General features: G+C 50.3%; 2 protein-coding genes across 2 annotated transcripts in view; one reads left to right on the top strand and one right to left on the bottom strand.

The window, feature by feature from the left end:
• Nucleotides 1-20,214, bottom strand: part of LOC147664912 (uncharacterized) — a 313,239-nt gene that overhangs the window by 62,219 nt on the left and 230,806 nt on the right. The gene's annotated exons all lie outside the window — the stretch shown is intronic.
• The window catches only part of LOC147664913 (uncharacterized), a 93,410-nt gene that overhangs the window by 10,538 nt on the left and 62,658 nt on the right, over nucleotides 1-20,214 (top strand). Inside the window, exons 3-4 of the mRNA XM_086949897.1 lie at nucleotides 6,947-7,073; nucleotides 8,384-8,494. Coding sequence (XP_086806023.1) covers nucleotides 6,947-7,073; nucleotides 8,384-8,494 — 238 coding nt within the window. The remainder of the gene's footprint in view (nucleotides 1-6,946; nucleotides 7,074-8,383; nucleotides 8,495-20,214) is intronic.

Raw genomic sequence — 20,214 nt, 5'->3', positions numbered from 1 at the left:
TGATGACAATCTAAATTTTATGGCTCACGCCAATCAGACGGCCTCTACGGCTTTTTACAAGTTACGTCTGGTGAGGAAGATCCTTCCTTTTCTCCCTACAAATGTGGGAAAGACACTGACCAGCGCTTTGGTTCTATCAGCACTGGACTACTGCAATGGATTGTTTGCAAACCCCCAAGTTAGGATAATTAAGAAAATGCAAACAATCCAAAATGCAGCAGCCAGACTTCTCCTTAACATTCCCAAATTCAAGCCTATAGCAGAATCATTGAGGAGTCTTCACTGGCTTCCTGTCAGGAATCGAATTAAATTTAAGACGTTATGTATCGTCTACAAGGCACTACACCATCAAGCGCCTCAATTCCTGTGCGACCATCTCGTCCCGTATACTCCCACTCGAATGCTACGATCAGCAGGACAGAATGACTTGGTAGTGCCAAGGACTAGGCTGGTCAACTGGGGAGACAGACGTTTCCTAGTTGCCGCCCCAAGATTATGGAATACACTTCCACAAACCATAAGATCAAGTCCAAACATAATGTCCTTTAGGAAGAAATTGAAAACTTGGCTATTTAACCTCTGAAAACATTCCTAAGATCATATAGGAGGGTGATACAGTACAGGGCCGAGACGCCTGCGGGCAATTGTTCGCGCTTAATAAATGCTAAAAATAAATAAATAAATAAATATGAGGTAACGATTTTTGGACAATATAATTGCAGAGATACATAAGTGATATTCGCTGCGCAGTCCGGTGGCCTATAAATAAGCAGGCCTGCTAAAGATACCATAGCATAGACTTGGAAGCAGAAGTTTAGCCCCTCGATTCCTTGTATGTCGAGGGGGCTAGAAGAGGTCAGTTCCCAAGATTCTTTAAAGATAATAGCCGTGGCACTAATAAGCCGTGACGGACCGGGCTGAATGTTTAGTGGACTGGTGTGGAATTCTAGGCAGTCCATCAGCCATGCTCTCTGCCATGCTTCTAAGAGCACCCATCTGTCAGTGGTAAATATTTCCCGATGGGGGATGAATAACCTCTGTCTTCCCCTGACAGGTGTTGTATGATTTGGGGGAATGGAAGGAGAGTCATTGTTTTGTGGCTCAGGCACCCTGGTTGGTGCTGCCTTGTACTTTGCCTTGGCTGTTGCACCTGTAACCACTTCCTGTGAAGGTCCTGGGGTGATAAGTCCAGAAGGGAGTTCTCCTGGTTCTTGTAGCCGTGACATTCAGTGGCTGCTGGAGCTCTGGCCCCACTTCTGGTTTGTTGCTCCCTCTAGACGAAAAGTGTGCCGCATCCAAGGTGCATCTAATATTGGCATTAGATAAAACCTTGTCTTCTGCTACTAACGCTTATCTCCTATTTCTATGTGCATCAAGGAAGGGCTTGATTAGTATTCATTTCCTCCCGATGATGTCTGATATACTGGGAGGGCAAATCAACATAGTTGGGGACATGACTAAGTATGGCTGCTGCGTGCCAGGCGCTTGCCACTGGTGTCAATTCTTTTACCCTCCTTCTCAGTTGGAGGGGCATCACCAGTTGCCTGAATTGAGGCACATGTTTGCTCTGTGTGATCAACAAGTGATTCTGGGGGGACTTGGCCCCGAATGTACACTGGGACATCAGGGGCTGACACTGACCTCCTGTGGTTCCCTAAAATTCTCAGTAGCAGTTTTCATCATGCATATAAGCATGGAGCGCTACTGTACTGATCGCTTGGTTTTTGACAAGGAGGAAATTATTCTCCTCTTGCACTAAATGCATCTGCAGATTGTAGTGCTGGGTGACTCTCTGGATTATCTCATGATTAGCCATGGTCTGTCAGGTAGGGACGAATTAGCGGGGTTTGGGTTCTGGTCTGGGTCATCAATCGATCAACCTGACAGTCTTCCCAAGGGTCCCATGGAACTGAAGCCCAGTACCTTTTTCAGGTGAGTCTGAGGGCTCGATGCCCAGTTCCCTCTGCCTTGGCCTTGGCTTTTGAGGTCGAGAAGGCTGAGACTGACCTTCTTGCATCTGCAGCAGAGATTGGCTCTAGGTATAGAACTGGTGATTGGTTGTAAGAGCTTCTGAAGCCTCAGAGGACAGCACCTTTGGGCTTTCTTCCCCTGTGCAGCTAGAAAGCCTAATGGGCCTGCTTGTTCTTCCTGGTTGTTGAAATGTCCCAGAGATCTCCGAGCTCTGGAATGATGGTTGGCACGGTATGCTGTGATGCGCACAACGCCTCTCTCTTCAGTTCTCAAAGTTCTTCTTGCACCAGATGCGTCTCATCAAGCCTCATGTGCTTCAGCAACAAGCAAAGGTTACGCATGGTATGTTGATCTGATCATGGGGGCTCAACGTTTCGCTAAGGGCAGAAATGGAAAGGTGTTAATTCCATAATGCACCCCATTGCCTCCCACAGTAATTCTCTGGAATACGTCCAGAAGTTCCTTGAAATCCCGTTGATTCTGATGATCGTTGGTCTCTGGTTGCTATACGTCCAGAAGCCGTCGGGCTTGGTGCAACAAACAATGCTCGATCATCGGTGAAGAGTCCTCTCAACAGGCACTGGAGAGCAGGCTATTTGTTTCAAAGTCACTGAGTTTGACGATCCAATTGGTAACCCCAAAGTATCTGGCGAATAAGGCATTGGTCACAGAGTTGCCATGCGAACGCTCCAACCAGATGGCAGACAACAACAATCTGAGGTGGAGTCTTGGTCCTGGTGCTTTGTGGACTAAGCTTGGATCGCAACAGGTCTTGTGAGTCGAAACTTCTTAGAAGAAAAACAAGTTGCAAATATCCGGACCCAACACTAAATTCCGGGAGCATGCAGAGCAAGTGTGTCTACAGCCACACATGCTACGAACTAAGGGTTCATCAAATCTTTACGATGAATGAGAGCTCTGAAGCAGCAAGCCAATGTGGGTTTCGTCCCATTAGCTACTTTATCCCGTTATGAATTCAACAAATGGCATGCAGTTGGTACAGAGGGGTCACTCGCATTGGTTGGTGCAAGTCTGTTTTTGTTACATACAGTGATTTGTTAATTTCACAGATCTTATGAAATCTTTGCATACAATGGGTCAATATGAACATGCCAGAGTGCACAATCAATCAATCAATCAATCAATCAGAGAATTTGTAAAGTGCACTACATACCCGTGAGGGTCTCAAGGCGCTGGGGGGGGGGGGGGGAGGGAAAGCTGCTGCTAGTGGTCAAAGAGCCAGGTCTTGAGTAGTCTCCTGAAGGTCAGCGGGTCTTCAGTTTGTCATAGGAGGGAGTTCCAGGTTTTGGCGGCGCGGTGGGAGAAGGACCTGCCCCCGGAAGTGGTTCTGTGGGACGGCGGCCAGAGACAGGTCGGCGGAGCGGAGTTTCCTGTTGGGTACGTAGAATGAGAGTTGGTCGTTGAGTTAGGCAGGGCCGGTGTTGTGAAGTGCCTTGTGTGCGTGGGTCAGGAGTTTGAAGCTGATTCTCTTGTCTACGGGGATCCAGTGCAGGATTCTCAGGTGGAGGGAGATGCGTGCAGAGGCGTTCTGGATTCTTTGAAGTCTGTTGATGAGATTGGACGGGGCTCCGGCGTAGAGGGCGTTGCCGTAGTCAAGTCTGCTGCTGATGAGGGCGTTGGTGACGCTTTTACGTGTGTCTGTCGGAATCCATCTGTAGATCTTGCGGAGCATGCGGAGAATGTGGAAGCAGGTGGAGGATACTGCGTTGACTTGGCTTTGGCGGTGAGGGGATCATTGGTGAGGGAGAGGATCAGCTGCGTGTCATCGGCGTAGGAGATTATGTTGAGGTCGTGTAGTCTGGCGATGCATGCGAGTGGTGCCATGTAGACGTTGAAAAGCGTCGAGCTGAGGGAAGATCCTTGTGGGACACCACAGATGGTCTTGGTGATTCCGGAGTGGTACGGGGGGAGGCGGATCCTTTGGGTTCTGTCGGAGAGGAAGGAGGTGATCCTGTGTTGAAGGCGGCGGAGAGGTCCAGGAGGATGAGGGCTGCTGTCTCGCCATTGTCGAGTAGGAGTCTGATGTCGTCTGTGGCGACGATGAGGGCGGTCTCGGTGCTGTGGTTCCTGCGGAAGCCTAACTGGGAGGGGTCGAGGATGCTGTTGTCTTCCAGGTATCAGGTAAGTTGGGTGTTGACGATCTTCTCGATGACCTTGGCTGGGAACGGAAGCAGGGGGATGGGCCAGAAGTTCTTGAGGTCGCTCGGGTCTGCCTTGGGTTTTTTCAGCAGGGCGTTGATCTCGGCGTGCTTCCAGCTCTCAGGGAAGATTGCCGTCTCGAAGGAGAGGTAGCTGATGTTACGCAGGTAGGGTGCGATGGAGCTGGTGGCTTTGTTGACGACGTGGTGGGGAAAGGGTCGGATGGGGCGCCTGAGTGGATGGTGCTCATGGTCTTGATAGTGTCCTCGTGTTCACGTTGGTCCACGTAGTGAGGTGGTCGTGTTCGGTGGGGTTCGGTGGGTCCGGTGTGGTGAGGTTAGCAGGGATGGTCCGAGGAATGAGGCTATCGTGAATGTCAATGATCTTGTTGTGGAAGAAGGCAGCGAGGGCGTCACACAGGGCTTGAGACGGCGGGATGTCGTTGGTGCAGAAGCTGGGGTTAGAGAGCTCCTTCACGATGTTGAAGAGCTCCTTGCTGTTGTGTGCGTTGTTGTTGATGCGGTCTTTGAAGGAGGCCTTCTTGGTAGTCCTGTGGGCTGCGTCTTTGTGGGCTGCGCGGCTGTCGGGTGTATTCTCCTTGTGCCAGATGTTTTCCAGTTTCCGACAGGTGCGCTTGGAGGCTAGGAGTTCCGGGGTGAACCAGCTGGCTCTCTGGCTGGTGTCCTTGTTGGTGCGCTGTCTTATAGGGGCCAGGGTGTTGGCGCGGTTTTCCATCGAGAGTCTGGCTGCGGGCCCCCTCCTCGGGGTCGGTGGGGTTAGTCGGTGGCTTCAGTTCGAGGTGTCTCTGTAGGAGTTCCTTGATGACCTTGCCCCAGCGACATTGGGGGATCTGAAGGGTGCAGTGACATGTGACGGGTTTCCGGAAGGTGAAATGGACGCAGCCGTGGTCGGTCCATGTGAGTTCGGAAGCGTGGCTGAAGGCAACGTGGGGGCTGGAGGAGAAGATGGCATCGAGTGTGTGGCCTGCGTTGTGGGTAGGTACTGTGACAATCTGTGCCAGTCCGAGGGTGGTGAGGTTGTCGATCATGGAGTTGCTGTCGTTGTTGTTTTCCCTGTGGTAGTTCAGGTCGCCGAGGAGTATGTAGTCAGTGAAGGTCAGTGTGTGCGTGCTGATGAAGTCGCGATGGAGTTGCAGAATTGGGGACGGGGTCCGGGTGGTCTGTAGACGAGGGTGCCTCTTAGAGTGGTCTTGGGGTCCGTGTGGATCTGGAAGTGCAAGTGCTCGGCGGTGTTGAGGGTGTCAGCGGTGTTTGTGGAGCCTCTGATGGTTTTCTTGTGGATGATGGCAATTCCTCCTCCGACTCCGTTGGTGCGGTCTCTGCGGGTGATCTTGTATCCGTCGGGGATGGCCACTACGATGTCTGGGGAGAAGGCTTCGTTCATCCAGGTCTCGGTCAGGAAGGCGATGTCTGGCGATGTGGTGTCGAGTAGGTCCCAGAGCTCGACTGCGTGTTTGCGTGCGGAGCGGGTTTTGAGCAGGATTCATCGGAGCTGGTTGGGTTCCGTCGCGGCAGGTATCTCGGCGTCTTTGGTGCAAGAGAAGCTGCAGTTCCGGCAGGTGAATGTGCCGTGGGTGTGTTTAGGGACGGCCTTGTGGCAGCTGAGTGGTCGTCCGTGGTTGAGTGCAATGAGGGTGTTGGCATCGTACCGGATGCGGGTTTCGTGGGTAGTGTGAGGTCCAGGGGTTCTAGCGCCTGGCGTGGTCCAGGCGCCGACGGGCGCAGACGGGCTCGTTAGGCGCGCCTTCGGCGTGCCAGCGGTGCGCCCACTGAGCGCGGCCGCACAGCGGCCTGCATTATATGGCAATGAGGGGAGGGAGGCTAAGCTGGGAGGCGGGAGGTGAGGGACTGGACGGCGAATGGGCGCTGGGCGGCGGCACCACAGGGGAGTCAGCGGCGGGAAACTGACAAAGCGCGGGGCTCGAGTGTGGTGGGAGCGGGGATACTGAAGGAGGAGGGCACAGTCACGGCAAGCGGGCAGCCAGCAGGGGCAAGCAGCAGGCAAACGGGGTACAGAAGGCAAGGAGGACCAGACAACAGGGCAGGCAGGCAATCGGGGTATAGAAGGCAACTGGGGCAGGCAGGCAATCAGGGTAGACCGGAGGAGCAGAAGCGGCACCGGCGGAGCAGCTGCGGCGGGGGGGGCGACCTACCAGGAAGGTCAAGGGTCACTCTCCTCAGCGCGCAGCGGCCTTTATTATATTGCGATGAGGGGAGGGAGGCTCAGCCGGGAGGTGGGAGGTGAGGGACTGGACGACTGGGAGATAAACACATTAGTCAACAGTGCAAGAAAGAATAGTGACAAGCAAAGATTTTATTCTGACCAGTCAGTTATGCTTACGAGCCATCGAGTGGTTGGAAAAACAGAAACCAAATGGGAAATATGTACTGTGGTGTAAGCGAGGACGTATTCATCAGGATGCTGTTTGATGTCATAGACCGTATAAGTTCAGCTCTCGCCATCTACGGTTTGACTAGGACACGCGTTGTTGAAAATATGCCCATTGGCGACACTTAGCTATCGATAGATCGAAATGTTTATTATGGCTGCATCAGAGGGCTACCCCACATTTCTGATGAGGGCTGTGGCATCTCACGGAGGAGGAGGTGGAAGGCAGTGGGGTATATCTTAGGTTTTCAAGTGACATCAACGACAACTTGAACTTGGCTATTTTAATCCATGATTGAACTGGGAATCACTTGATGGAACCTTCCCCTTTTTAAAAATGAAGTATGTACCATTCTGTATATTGTATATTGGCTGCTTGTTTAACTTATCAAATTCTTTTTTCTAGGAACAGGTCAGATTCCGCGATGTCGCCGTCTGTTTCTCTGAAGAGGAGTGGAAGGTCTTACAGGAATGGCAGAAGGATTTTTACAAGAACGTGATGAATGAAATTCACCAGGCCTTGCTCATGCTGGGTAAATAAATTCTGCTTGAATTTCAGTAGGAGGAATTCTGCAACCCATGGATTGCTCACCTGGGCTTACTTTATAAAGTTTCTAAACAGCCTGGATACAGCACACTCTATGAAACAGGCGAGTCTTCTCTTCTTAACTCAATCTTATTTGGAAATTGTACAAACTGTCTGAACACTGGAGTCCACAAATCAGCCTTTATTACAACATAATATGCAAATGCTGTACACCCGACTAGGGGCTGAAACTTCACAGTGGCTTTAATAGTAGGCACCCGACCTCTAATGGAAGGAGTAGAAATATTAAATGACAACAGTGATGCTTGTGACTGATGTCCAGTTTACATGGTATGGTGTAGCACTTACCTTTTTGAAGAGTGAGAACTCCCTGGCAGGGCCCATATTGTAGACGGGCCTCAGAGACCTGGTCTGTGCCGCGGTGCACCTTTAACAGCTCTGCCCTTACATTTAATGTGCTGCCCCACTGCCGCCATAGACTTGCCCCTGCCATGGGGCTAGCGCAGGAGAGAAAGGTGGGCTGGCGCGCTTGAAGCTGCCTGTCTGCCTTTCACTGTTTAGGTGGCAACAGGGCTGTATTTGAAGAGGGGAAACAATGCTTTTCCTCCACTTTAAGGTGCACTCTCGGGGGGTGGGGGGGCGCTATGCACCCCACCTAATGTGTATATTTGAATCACAGCGGTTCTCATTGGCTCATTATTCATAGAATAATCAATTCTGTCAGCAACAATGGTATAGAATGACACCTGTCTACAAAATACAATTGAGTAGCACTTTTATATAGTCAGTTCAACATATGCGCACCACCAAAAAAGTGCATTGTGACTCTCCACGACAATCCTAAAAGCAGGTCCAAATAGTAACGAACAGAAAGTGTGTACACGAGAAAACAATCAACCGTAAATCTTTTAGTTCTTAGGTATGATAAGCCTAAGCCCCTTGTACGACCATTAGTATTGTTGCAACTTTTGTGACGATTAAAGTGAATTCATAAAGAAAAAATCAGATCTCTCTTTCTTGCTTTCTCTATCTCTTCTTTTCTCTTTCTTTATCTCGGTCCACTCTTTTTTTTCTTTCTTTCTTATGCTCTTTCTGTAACTTTATCCCCCTCTCCTTCTGGTCCTCTGTATATGCCTCTTCCGCTTCAGTCTTTCTTCCTGTCTCTTTCTTTCCTCTTTCTCCCACTTTCTATCTCTGCCCCTCTGTTTCTTTCCTCATCTCCTTCTTTTCTCTGTGCTTGAGTCTGCAGCACGGCACAGACTATTAAGGTGACACATCTTTTATTTCTCATATCAGGTTATCAGATTGTCAATGCTGATACATGGCTCCGGATATATAAAGACCAGGACGTGTCGCTGCAGGATCCCCAGACTGCAGAGAGAAGAGTCAGACAGGATTCCTCTGAGTGTAAGTTCGACAGAGTGTATAATAGTGTGTAACTACAGATCCCAGAAATGGAAACACACGAGCAATCTGTGCCAGTGTGCTGCAAATGTCATTCTGTCTTTGACCATTTCTTCTATTCTCAAGGTGTAAAGTGCTCTGTTGCCCCAGGCGTTAAGCTTGTTCAATGAGAAGTGCGTACGTAAAACAATAATAAACAGGCTTGGCTGAGAGCAGGCAGATCTATCATGTGCTGAGATGATACAGTATAATACAATATAGCCTAATACCCCGCTGACGAGGGCTATACTGGTTGTTCAAGGCCCTGAACCCAAGGTATAGGCTCGAGCCAGGGACCCCAAATTTAAATAAATGATTTAGAAGAGGAGGAATAAGGCTTGAATATGATTTATTGCCCCTTTCTGATAAAAAAGACTGGATCCTTTTCAAAGAAGCACCATCTACCCAGATACAGTATAGAAGGTTTTGATATGTCCCACTCACAAGGAGAATACAGTTGAACAACATAAATCAGTCAAATGTCAAAAACAATCTGAATTTGTTGTTTGAGAACCAAATTAACAAGGATGGGTGTGGTAGCCAGCAACAATTCAAGACGTTTGAGCTCAAACGTCTTGAATTGAGCTTGTGACGAATTCAGATTGTTTTTGACATTTGACTGATTTATGTCGTTCAACTGTATTCTCCTTTGTGAGTGGGACATATCAAAACCTTCTATACTGTATCTTGAGCCCTAAAGAAGTCTCGACAGAGACGAAACGCGTTGGCTAAAAAGAATCAATATTTGATTATTTGGGTTTTAAAAACAGTATTGAAACCTACAAATAAAGTAAAATTTTCGACTACAAGTGGACTTTGGACCTGCTCTTTTGATCTTTTCTATGGACACACGGTGTTATGAAAACTAATGATGCTATTACCTTTTGATGGGTGCTAATTCCAATTTTGTTTCTTCTCTTCAAAAAAAGGCAACAGATTGTCGTACAATTCCTGAGTTGGTGTCACTCTCAGAGGAAGCTTTCGGCCAAAGGAATGTTTTAACAACTTTGAACGTTTCTTGTGTGGAAGTGCCTGCTGCCCTGATTTTAGCTGAAAAATGCTCAGTTTGCACTATTGTCATCCTTTTCCTCCTGAATTCTTTAAGTGCCTGTTCAAAAGTAACATTATCCACAGGCTATAATTAGATCTCCATTTCCTTTCCAACTGTTTGTGCCTTTTATACAGCACAAGACCATGGGAAAACCACAGGGGGAAGGCGGATCCATGGCCCTGCTCTGTGCCAGCAGGCAGCCGGAGACGAAGTCCCAATCCCCTCACCATTACCTAACAGCAGAGGGCAGGAGGACTGCAGGTTGTCCAAAAGAGTGTCTTTATTCACTGACCTCCATGGACGTGCGGCTCTAGGAGTGGTCCAGTCTAGGAGGCCTCTAGCTGGTAGAGGCAAATGGAAAGAAAACAGCAATGGGTCTGGCCATGCCAGTTTGTAGGAGGAGGGGTCGGTCCCAATATACTTATACAATATATGGTGAATGGAATGACCTGCCTCATTGGTGGGAACTTAAATAAGTTTCTGTAGATTGAGTAAAGCTTGGGTTTCAGTCAGATGACCAGCCCTAGAATCATTAGGGCTGTCGCATGAAATATAGAATCACCCAAGACCTTGAAATGAGTGGTTTTAAACAAAACAAGCATTGGCATAGCCAATAGTCCTCACCTTGGGGAACTTATAAGTATTTAGCCATGCTGCACATTATACACCAGGGGAATTGCTCACATGCTCTCATCCTCTTCAGATAGCCGTACAAGTTGTTTTTCTTTTTTATAGTCGATATTTAGTGAGCAATGTTAAAAGGTTTAAGTAATGCCACAGAACATATATGTACATGGTCTGACCCTCTGAAGGACACACTCTGGGGGAACCAGGCTTGTGTCTCGACATCAGCTTAACATCCTGTGATTGTGGGCAAATCACCTAATCTCTCAGTGCCTACCAAAAATGAGTGTGTCCTTATGTTCTTCATGTAAAGTGCTCTAATACTCTCGTGTCGAGTCCGCGCTATATATAACAGCAAAAAAAATGACTATGCACACTCCCCGGAGCTACATTTGGACATGCAGTCACACAGATGCCGATGTTACTTAGAAGTCGTCGTGAACATAATCTCTGCAGAAGCTAAAAGATAGCATTCTTCAGAACACATATAGCGCAGCTCAGACACACCATATCGTAGATTATCACGGAGCTCACAAAAGTACCAACCACTATGGAAAACTATTACATTCATGCTGGAAAGCAATGCTCCTATTTAATTACTTAGTCTCTTACTTGTAGCATATAGCTGCTGCCCTTTTCACAGACAGCTTGACATGGCTGCCACCATTTCACGATGCTCCGGTAGGAGTTGTTGCTGAGGGACATGATAGGGAGATTAAATGTAGTTGAATCACCCTCCCCGCTGTAGGAGAGTAGGGTTTGCTTCCTATGGCCCAGCTGTTCTCTCTCTAAATTGATACCATGTACTTTAGGTACATACCTGATTGGGTATTGGGTCACCTATGTGAGCCCCTGTATAGTGTACCATAGGTACCCAGGTCATAGGTGCATCCAAGGCCTAACAGGGGCTGCAGCATGTATTATGCCACCCCTGGCTGGCCATCCAAACTGACACCACAGGCTGATCACTCAGCTTGGGTAAGGTGGTGTAATCACCCGTTACTTAGATATAGTATACCTATATCTACCCACATATATAGACACATATACACCTATAAGTCACTCCCATGGTAGGCCTCGACAATCCTGGAGGCAGAGTGCTTGGTTTTAGGGTGCCCTAGCATGAACTGAGCCCCTCTGCAGCTTTCGGAACCATCTCCTTATAGCTGTTCTATGATATAGCCATACCTTATAATCTTAAGTGCATTATAATCCTCACGGTTAATGCTAACTTTGGTTTGGCTTTATCAAAACATGTCATATGAGGTGTCAAACACTTTGGAATACTACCCCCCCCCCCCTGCCAATTCTGGCGGCGGGGGTAGCATTCCGCCCTTCTGGAGGGAAAAGACATGTATGTTACTGCTTTACCCGGTTAAAGTTAAACAGAGCCTCAGCATCACAAAATGGATGCTGCTGCCACAGACATGAGTCTGACCTCCTGCAGCTGGGGGAAACTCCAGCAAGGGAGGCCTGGACAATAGGTTTCCTGTCGAAGAAGGTGCTAGCACCTACCCAGACAGCATGTAGTGTATTGGGGCATGGAGGGTTGAATGGAAAGATGCTTTTCAAGACACTGGTGCTCCATGCATAGCCCGGTTCAAACCAGTTTCTGGGGAACTCCAGCCCTGCTCTGGCGCGAAACTGGACAAAGGGAAAGCGGTCCACATCAACCCTAAGACCACCCTCGGAGGCACCCTCATCTACAGACCCCCGGGACAACGCACACAATTCAGCGAAGACATCGCCGACTTCATCAGCCCGCACGCCCTCCTCTCCGCTGACTACATCCTCCTCGGGGACCTCAACTTCCACCTGGAGAACAACAACGACCGCAACACCACCACCCTGCTGGACAACCTCGCTAACCTCGGACTCAAGCAGCGGGTGACCACCCCCACCTACTACGCCGGACACACACTCGACCCCGTCTTCTCATCCAGTAAGGACATCACCTTCAGCCACACCACCGGACTCCACTGGACGGACCACAGCTGCATCCACTTCAGCTACAGAAGGAACACAACCCACCACCACCAACAACAGGTTGCACGCAGAAGCTGGAACAAGATCACAGCGACCAGCTCGCGACTTCCCTGAGCAAGAACCCACCCACCAGCGCAACGAACCCCAGCCAAGCGGCCACCAACCTCACGAAGTGGATCAGCGACTGCGCTGACGACCTCGCCCCCCTGAGGACCCCGCCTTGCAGACCCGGCAGCAAGAAAGCCCCATGGTTCACCGAAAAACTCAAGAGCTCCAAGAAGAACTGCCGAGCCCTCGAGAAAACCTGGCGCAGAGACCCAACACCGGACAACATGACTGCCCTCAAGCTCGCCACCCGAAAACACCACCAACTCATCCACGCAACCAAGAAAACTGCATTCAAGGAACGACTGGACAACAACGCACACAACAGCAAGGAACTCTTCAACATCGTTAAAGAGCTCTCCAACTCCAACGCCGGAAACAACGACATCACCCCTTCGCAAGACCTCTGCAACTCCCTCGCCTCCTACTTCCACAACAAGATCGCGGACATACACAACAGCTTCAGTACTCAACCGACGCACGCCACGACCGAACCACCGCCCCCCACCACCACTCTCCGCGCCTGGACCCCGATCAGCACCGAAGACACCGTCCGCACGATGAACTCCATCCACTCCGGATCTCCGACCGACCCCTGCCCTCACCACGTCTTCAACAAGGCCGATGCTGTCATCGTACCCCACCTGCGGGACATCATCAACACCTCCTTCGACACCGCCACCTTCCCGGAGAGCTGGAAGTACGCCGTACTCAGCGCTCTACTAAAGAAGCCATCAGCCGACCCCACCGACCTCAAGAACTACCGCCCCATCTCGCTGCTCCCGTTTCCTGCAAAAGTCATCGAGAAGACCGTCAACAAGCAGCTGGCCGCCTTCCTCGAGACGAACGGATCCCTCGACCTCGCGCAGTCTGGCTTCCGAGCCAACCACAGCACCGAGACCGCCCTGATCGCAGCCACCGATGACATCCGAGCACTGCTTGACAACGGAGAAACAGCAGCCCTCATCCTCCTAGACCTCTCCACGGCCTTCGACACTGTCTGCCACCGTACACTAGTGCAGCGACTCAGCAACGTCGGAATCCAGGAGAAGGCACTGGAGTGGATCACCTCCTTCCTCGCCGGAAGGACACAGAGAGTTCGCCTCCCGCCGTTCAGATCTGAAGCCACCGAAGTCATCTGCGGCGTTCCTCAAGGCTCCTCGCTCAGTCCAACCCTCTTCAACGTCTACATGAGCCCCCTCGCAGACATCGCACGCCAGCACAACCTCAACATCATCTCCTACGCCGACGACACCCAGCTGATCCTCTCCCTCACCAACGACCCCGCCATCGCCAGAGCCAACCTTCACGAATGGATGAAAGAGGTAGCCGAATGGATGAAGAACAGTCGCCTGAAACTGAACTCGGACAAGACGGAAGTCCTCATCCTGGCATCCTCACCCTCCGCCTGGGACGACTCCTGGTGGCCCCCTGCACTAGGCAGCGCACCCAAACCAACAGACCACGCACGCAACCTAGGCTTCTTCCTGGACTCCTCCTTCTCCATGACCAGACAAGTCAACGCCGTCTCCTCGTCGTGCTTCAACATCCTGCGCATGCTACGTAAGATCTTCCGGTGGATCCCCACCGAGACCAGGAAGACGGTCACCCAGGCCCTCGTCACCAGCCGTCTGGACTACGGCAACTCCCTCTACGCAGGAACCACCGCCAAACTCCAGAAGAGACTTCAGCGGATCCAGAACGCCTCAGCACGACTCATCCTGGACATCCCCCGTCGCAGCCACATCTCCGAACACCTGAGAGACCTGCACTGGCTCTCGGTCAACAAGAGAATCACCTTCCGTCTCCTCACCCACGCTTACAAAGCCCTACACAACCAAGGACCAGGATACCTCAACAGCCGCCTCAACTTCTACGCTCCCAAATGCCAGCTTCGATCGATCGGCCACGCCCTCGCCGCCGTCCCCCGCATCCGAAGTGCCACCACAGGGGGACGGTCCTTCTCCTACCTCGCCGCCAAGACGTGGAACTCCCTCCCGACCCACCTCCGCCTGACCCAGGACCATCTCGCCTTCAGGAAGCAGCTCAAGACCTGGCTGTTCGAGCAGTAGCGGATCCCCCTCCCCGAGCGCCTTGAAACTCTCTGGGTGAGTAGTGCACTATATAAACGCTTTGATTGATTGATTGATTGATTGGGTGTAACCACCTCCTTCTCAGGTCCACCCATAGGAGGGACCTAGCAGGTAATCCAGCCCCTATAATCTGTATAAAGATAGGAGCTGTGTCTACAGACACTAGATTATCCTGGAACAAAACTCTGAAACGAAACTCTTGGACCTTCGACATTCTATACCGACTAGAAGACTGAAGACATCTCCCTTGTGGTCAAGGAGTGACCACCCTGTGCAAACAGGCACCACCAGTAACTTGCCGGTCTGCTTTGTCGACACTCCCGACGGATCCCGAAGACTCAGCGACTCAGGAACTGGACTCTCAGACGTCTCTGACTACGACCCACATCCACAGCAAAGCTGAGACCCGTGGCGGACACGAGAGACGTGAGACCGGACCCGCTTGACATCCTGCATCTTGCGAACTGTGCAACTACAGAGGCACCCTCGCAGTTGTGCATTGGGGTACGAGAAGCCCCAGACCCGAGCGCCATTTGCACCAAAGCCCAGCCCTCCACACTCCACGAGTGCCGCGTGGGGCCTGCTCCTGCATTTCAGCCTGACTATTCTTCCCGGTTGCTAGCCCGTTGGATAGTGAGCCCTCTGAAGACGAGCCTTTGAATCTACACCGCTGGTTGCTCCAGGCTTGCTCCAGCTTCCCTACAAAGGAGAAGCTCCCCAGACCATGCTGGTCTGACCTGAAGCCAATCTTCACTTCCTGCGTGGATTGCGTTTGCCAAGGCTGTTGGGTCCAATCCGGATACGGACACCGCAGTCAACTAGATCCTTCGTGGGACAGCTCGAATCCAGCTCCTGGTCGTCGTCGACACCTCCGGGTCCTCGTGGCTGCAGAGACAAGCTTCACCTCTTCACCTGATTGCATCACAACATCGCCTGGTTCCTTCCTGGTTTGTTCCTGGTCACTGGCTAGTGACCCAGACTCTGTCCCTCTGCTTTCAGGTTCTTCAGTTCTTCGATCCACCCTTTGATCCACCCGGACACTCTTTCTTTGGCCGCCTGCAGCACTTCTTATGCAGCTCTCCATTGAAAACATCGGCGAAACCCGACAGGAAAAGACACCTATGCACCCGGCTTCCCTGGGTGAGGTAACTCGAGTACTCCGGTGCTCCCGTGGGTATTGACTCTCCAAGTGTCCTAGTTTAAAGGGGTTTTGTCGTAGTCCATCCGGAAGTGCCCTAAATCAGTAACTTTGTAACTTCTTCGTTCCCCATTATAAGTCAATGGTAACTCGCGGCTGTGTTCCCACACTGCACGCGTCTCCCGTGGTTCTCCTACTTCCTAACCTTTGGTTGTTTAGTGTAGCCCCAGTGATACCCTAGGCCCTAGGCCTATTCACTATTCCTGAAGTGGTCCTTATACCACTTACTTAGTATATGGTTTGTGAGACCCCCTAGGGCAGAACGGTATTTGTGCAACTTATAGTATGCTTAGTTAGTAACTTGTGATGTATTTTGATCTCTGACCTCGTAAAGAGTTTAGAGGGGTTGTGTTAGAAATAAATACATATATATTTGATATATATACTTGGTGTGGTGTCCTTTCATTTGGTATTCAAGGGATTATAATTGGTAAAACAGCTTGCTTTACATGCTCTCTGAAGTTTTAGCCTAAGACTGCTTGTCCATGCTACCACTAGGATAGCTTGTCTATAAGGTTGACTTTACAACTACCATCAATAAGGGTTGTTTAGACTGGTGCAAGGTGCCCACTAGAATAGTGGACATCATATGCCAGGCTAACTTCTTACACCCGCCCCTGAAAGGAACATGCTTTAAAATGCTTCACTGATCATTTGGCACAGGAAATAAATGTAGAGTCCGATTTAATTAGGTGTAGCTGCCGCCCTGCCTGGTATGCCTGCGGCTATTTAAATGCAGAGTCCGGAGTGGGAAGTGTTGATGGGAGAAGCCTAGGGGATTAAGTAAACTGCAAGCAGTGCAGTGCGCTGCGGCGATGAGAGGGCGAAAAGGAACTGGGGTGTGCCGTGCTGATACTTTGTCAAAGGGAAAAAAATCATCTACTGAATAGGTGCACTGGCGCCATTGTTGAAGTTAATGCGCAGCATAACACGCTATTGACCCAAAAGACTAATCTGCGGAATAGGCTCCCGGGCACCAAAGTTAAAGTTAGTGCGCGGCATGGCGAGCTGGTGACAAAAAAAATAAAAAAAGAATGATTTACAGGTTAATTTAGGTGCGCAGCACAAAACAAAGGCGCACACCCGCCATGTTAAATGTGAAGCGCGCTGAGGGGGCATTGTATAAATAAACATAATTAAAGTTGAAGCCCCATACGGCAGCACAAAACAAAGGCACGCGGCCACCAGGTCCCTGTGAAGCGCACTCTGGGCGCATTGTACAAATAAAAATAATTAAAGTGAATGCGTTGTCGTGGCGTGCAGCGCGGTCGCGACCACACTGGTTTAATTAGTAACTTGATCCAGGGAGGAATGCAGCTGGCACAATGCCCACCGCTGCTCCTCCACTCGCTCCCGAGACCCCTAGGCCATGAGAGGGAAAGTTTTGAGGAAAGGCGGGACATGCACCTGTCTTTGGCCATTTGCATGCTTTCATTAGTGAAAGCCACACGCAAAGGCCAATTAAATGTGTGGGAGGAGTCAGACCCACACGGAAAAGTCTCTTGGAAGCTAGAGTGATTCCAAGAGGCCGTCTCCTTGAGCTGCGCATGCACGCTGCACTAGGCGCAACCTAAAAAGGGCCAAGAGCCTCACCAATTGAGTTAATAAATTTGGCTCCTGGCCTGGGTGGCTGTTTTAATAATGGCTCCCCAAAGGGAGAAATTAGGAGAAATCTTTAAAGAAAAGCCCATCCCTTCAGCCTCCTGAAGGTTATCCAAAGGAAAGGAGAGCCATTGATCTAAGTCCCCGAAAATAACAGCAACCGCATTTCCCCTGCAGCCAGCCCCATCCAGAGCGACACTACGTTAGCTTGCTGGGAGAGACAAGGCTATTTCAGGGTTAGAAGAATCACAGAGCGATGTCACCAGAAGGAATAGCAAATCAGGCTTCAAATCGATAAGAAGATTAAAAGCCTCCATAGAATGTTTTGGAAGCGAACGTCCGTTAATAAGGTGAGAAGAGAGGCCACTAGACACTCTAGGAGCTGTACGTGCATAGGCAGCATTGCACGGGCCGCCTTCCAAGAGCAGGTTGGGCAAACAAATCCCCTTGTGAGCGGGGCTCAAGGAGATTTAGGCTTACCACAGTCCACAGATGGCTTCAAAGGATGCATAGCATCAAAAGAACAAGATATTATATCAGAGGTTGGTGCAAAACTTGCAGAGTGGGTGGCGCTGGCTGCAATCCAGACCCGGATGGGCACAGATGGGCTTGCTTTACGCGCACCATAAGCGCCGCTAGCGGTGCATCCGTGCACTAGCCCTCTTTGAGTAAGGCGTCTGCTGAATTCCGGGAGGTGTAGCCTAATCAAATATGGTGCTTGAGGACCACACAAAAGGCAAATGCTCCCCTAAAACGTGGACCAGAGAGCATGGAAGACTGACTAATCAAATATATCATGTTAAAATGCAGCTTGCAAATTAATCCAACAACAATTCCTATTATAAAAGTGTGCGCAATTCAAATTCTAATAGTAAACACAAAGGTATATGGCCCCCCCACGCCCAAATAGCCAAAAGACACAGGATAAAGAGGAACAAATAAAGGCTCAGCCAGAATGACTCTCACTTGCTTCCAGACCGAGACCTGATTCTTTAATGTCTCATTCTCAGCATGTTTACATTCTGCTTTTTTTCTAAAACCTTGTTTTTTTTGTCCTGGAGATACAGGGCAGAGTTTCTCTCCTGACTATACCACTGTTTGTCCGTGAACCAACCCTGTTATAATTTAGGTCCAACTAGAAACTGTGCCACCTTTACACCCATTGTCTCACCACGCAAGTCAACACAACCTTCTTGGAGAACACTAAAACAAGCGTCATCAGATCTAGATTGAGGTCCACTCCAGCTGTGACCAGAGCGAGATATGAAAACAGAGTCCTGCCTCTGTTCCCTTCATGGTGACCAGCTCATGTCGCTTTCTCAATCCTGCCTGCCTACGCTCGTTTACTACTGATGCTCTTCTCTTTCTCCTTCAGCCCTACCTCTGCTCCTCTCGCACCCTCAATCCTGCTTGCATTGGCTTCCTTCGCCCAGCCCATCTTATTCCCTCAGTCCTTCCTGTGTTTGCTTCCTGCTGCCCAACTCATCTCATTTCCTCAATCCTTTCTGCGTTTCCTCCATGCTGCCCAGCTCATCTTATTCTCTCACTCCTGCCTGCGTTTGCTTCCTGCTGCCCTGCTATCATAATCCCTCAATCCTGCCTGCGTTTGCTTCCTGTTGCACAGCTATCATATTCTCTCACTCCTGCCTGCGTTTACTTCCTGCTGCCCAGCTCATCTCCGTCAATCCTGTCTGTGTTTGCAAGCCCGCTGCCCGCTCATCTCATCCCCTCAATCCTGCCTGGGTTTGCTTCCTGCTGCCCGCTCATCTTATTCCTTCAATCCTGCCTGTGTTTGCTTCCTGCTGCCCAGCTCATCTTATTCCTTCAATCCTGCCTGTGTTTGCTTCCTGCTGCCCGCTCATCTCATCCCCTCAATCCTGCTTGGGTTTGCTTCTTGCTGCCCGCTCATCTTATTCCCTCAATCCTGTCTGTGTTTGCTTCCTGCTGCCCAGCTCATCTTATTCCCTCAATCCTGTCTGTGTTTGCTTCCTGCTGCCCAGCTCATCTTATTCCCTCAATCCTGTCTGGGTTTGCTTCCTGCTGCCCAGCTCATCTTATTCCCTCAATCCTGTCTGGGTTTGCTTCCTGCTGCCCAGCTCATCTTATTCCCTCAATCCTGTCTGTGTTTGCTTCCTGCTGCCCAGCTCATCTTATTCCCTCAATCCTGTCTGTGTTTGCTTCCTGCTACCCCGCTCATCTTATTCCTTCAATCCTGTCTGTGTTTGCTTCCTGCTGCCCAGCTCATCTTATTCTCTCACTCCTGCCTGCATTTGCTTCCTGCTGCCCTGCTATCATAATCCCTCAATCCTGTCTGTGTTTGCTTCCTGCTGCCCGCTCATCTTATTCCTTCAATCCTGTCTGTGTTTGCTTCCTGCTGCCCAGCTCATCTTATTCCTTCAATCCTGCCTGTGTTTGCTTCCTGCTGCCCGCTCATCTCATCCCCTCAATCCTGCCTGGGTTTGCTTCCTGCTGCCCAGCTCATCTTATTCCCTCAATCCTGTCTGTGTTTGCTTCCTGCTGCCCAGCTCATCTTATTCCCTCAATCCTGTCTGTGTTTGCTTCCTGCTGCCCAGCTCATCTTATTCCCTCACTCCTGCCTGTGTTTGCTTCCTGCTGCCCGCTCATCTCATTCCCTCAATCCTGCCTGTGTTTGCTTCCTGCTGCCCTGCTCATCTTATTCCCTCAATCCTGTCTGTGTTTGCTTCCTGCTGCCCGCTCATCTTATTCCTTCAATCCTGCCTGTGTTTGCTTCCTGTTGCCCTGCTATCATAATCCCTCAATCTTGTCTGTTTGCTTCCTGCTGCCCGCTCATCTTATTCCTTCAATCCTGCCTGTGTTTGCTTCCTGCTGCCCGCTCATCTCATTCCCTCAATCCTGCCTGTGTTTGCTTCCTGCTGCCTGCTCATCTCATTCCCTCAATCCTGCCTGTGTTTGCTTCCTGCTGCCCAGCTCATCTTATTCCCTCAATCCTGTCTGTGTTTGCTTCCTGTTGCACAGCTATCATGTTCTCTCACTCCTGCCTGTG

Source organism: Lissotriton vulgaris, unplaced genomic scaffold, assembly GCF_964263255.1.
Source record: "Lissotriton vulgaris unplaced genomic scaffold, aLisVul1.2 SCAFFOLD_671, whole genome shotgun sequence".
Taxonomy (NCBI): Eukaryota; Metazoa; Chordata; class Amphibia; order Caudata; family Salamandridae; genus Lissotriton; species Lissotriton vulgaris.
Note: the sequence above shows the minus strand (reverse complement) of the source record. Positions and strands in the feature narration are given on the sequence as shown.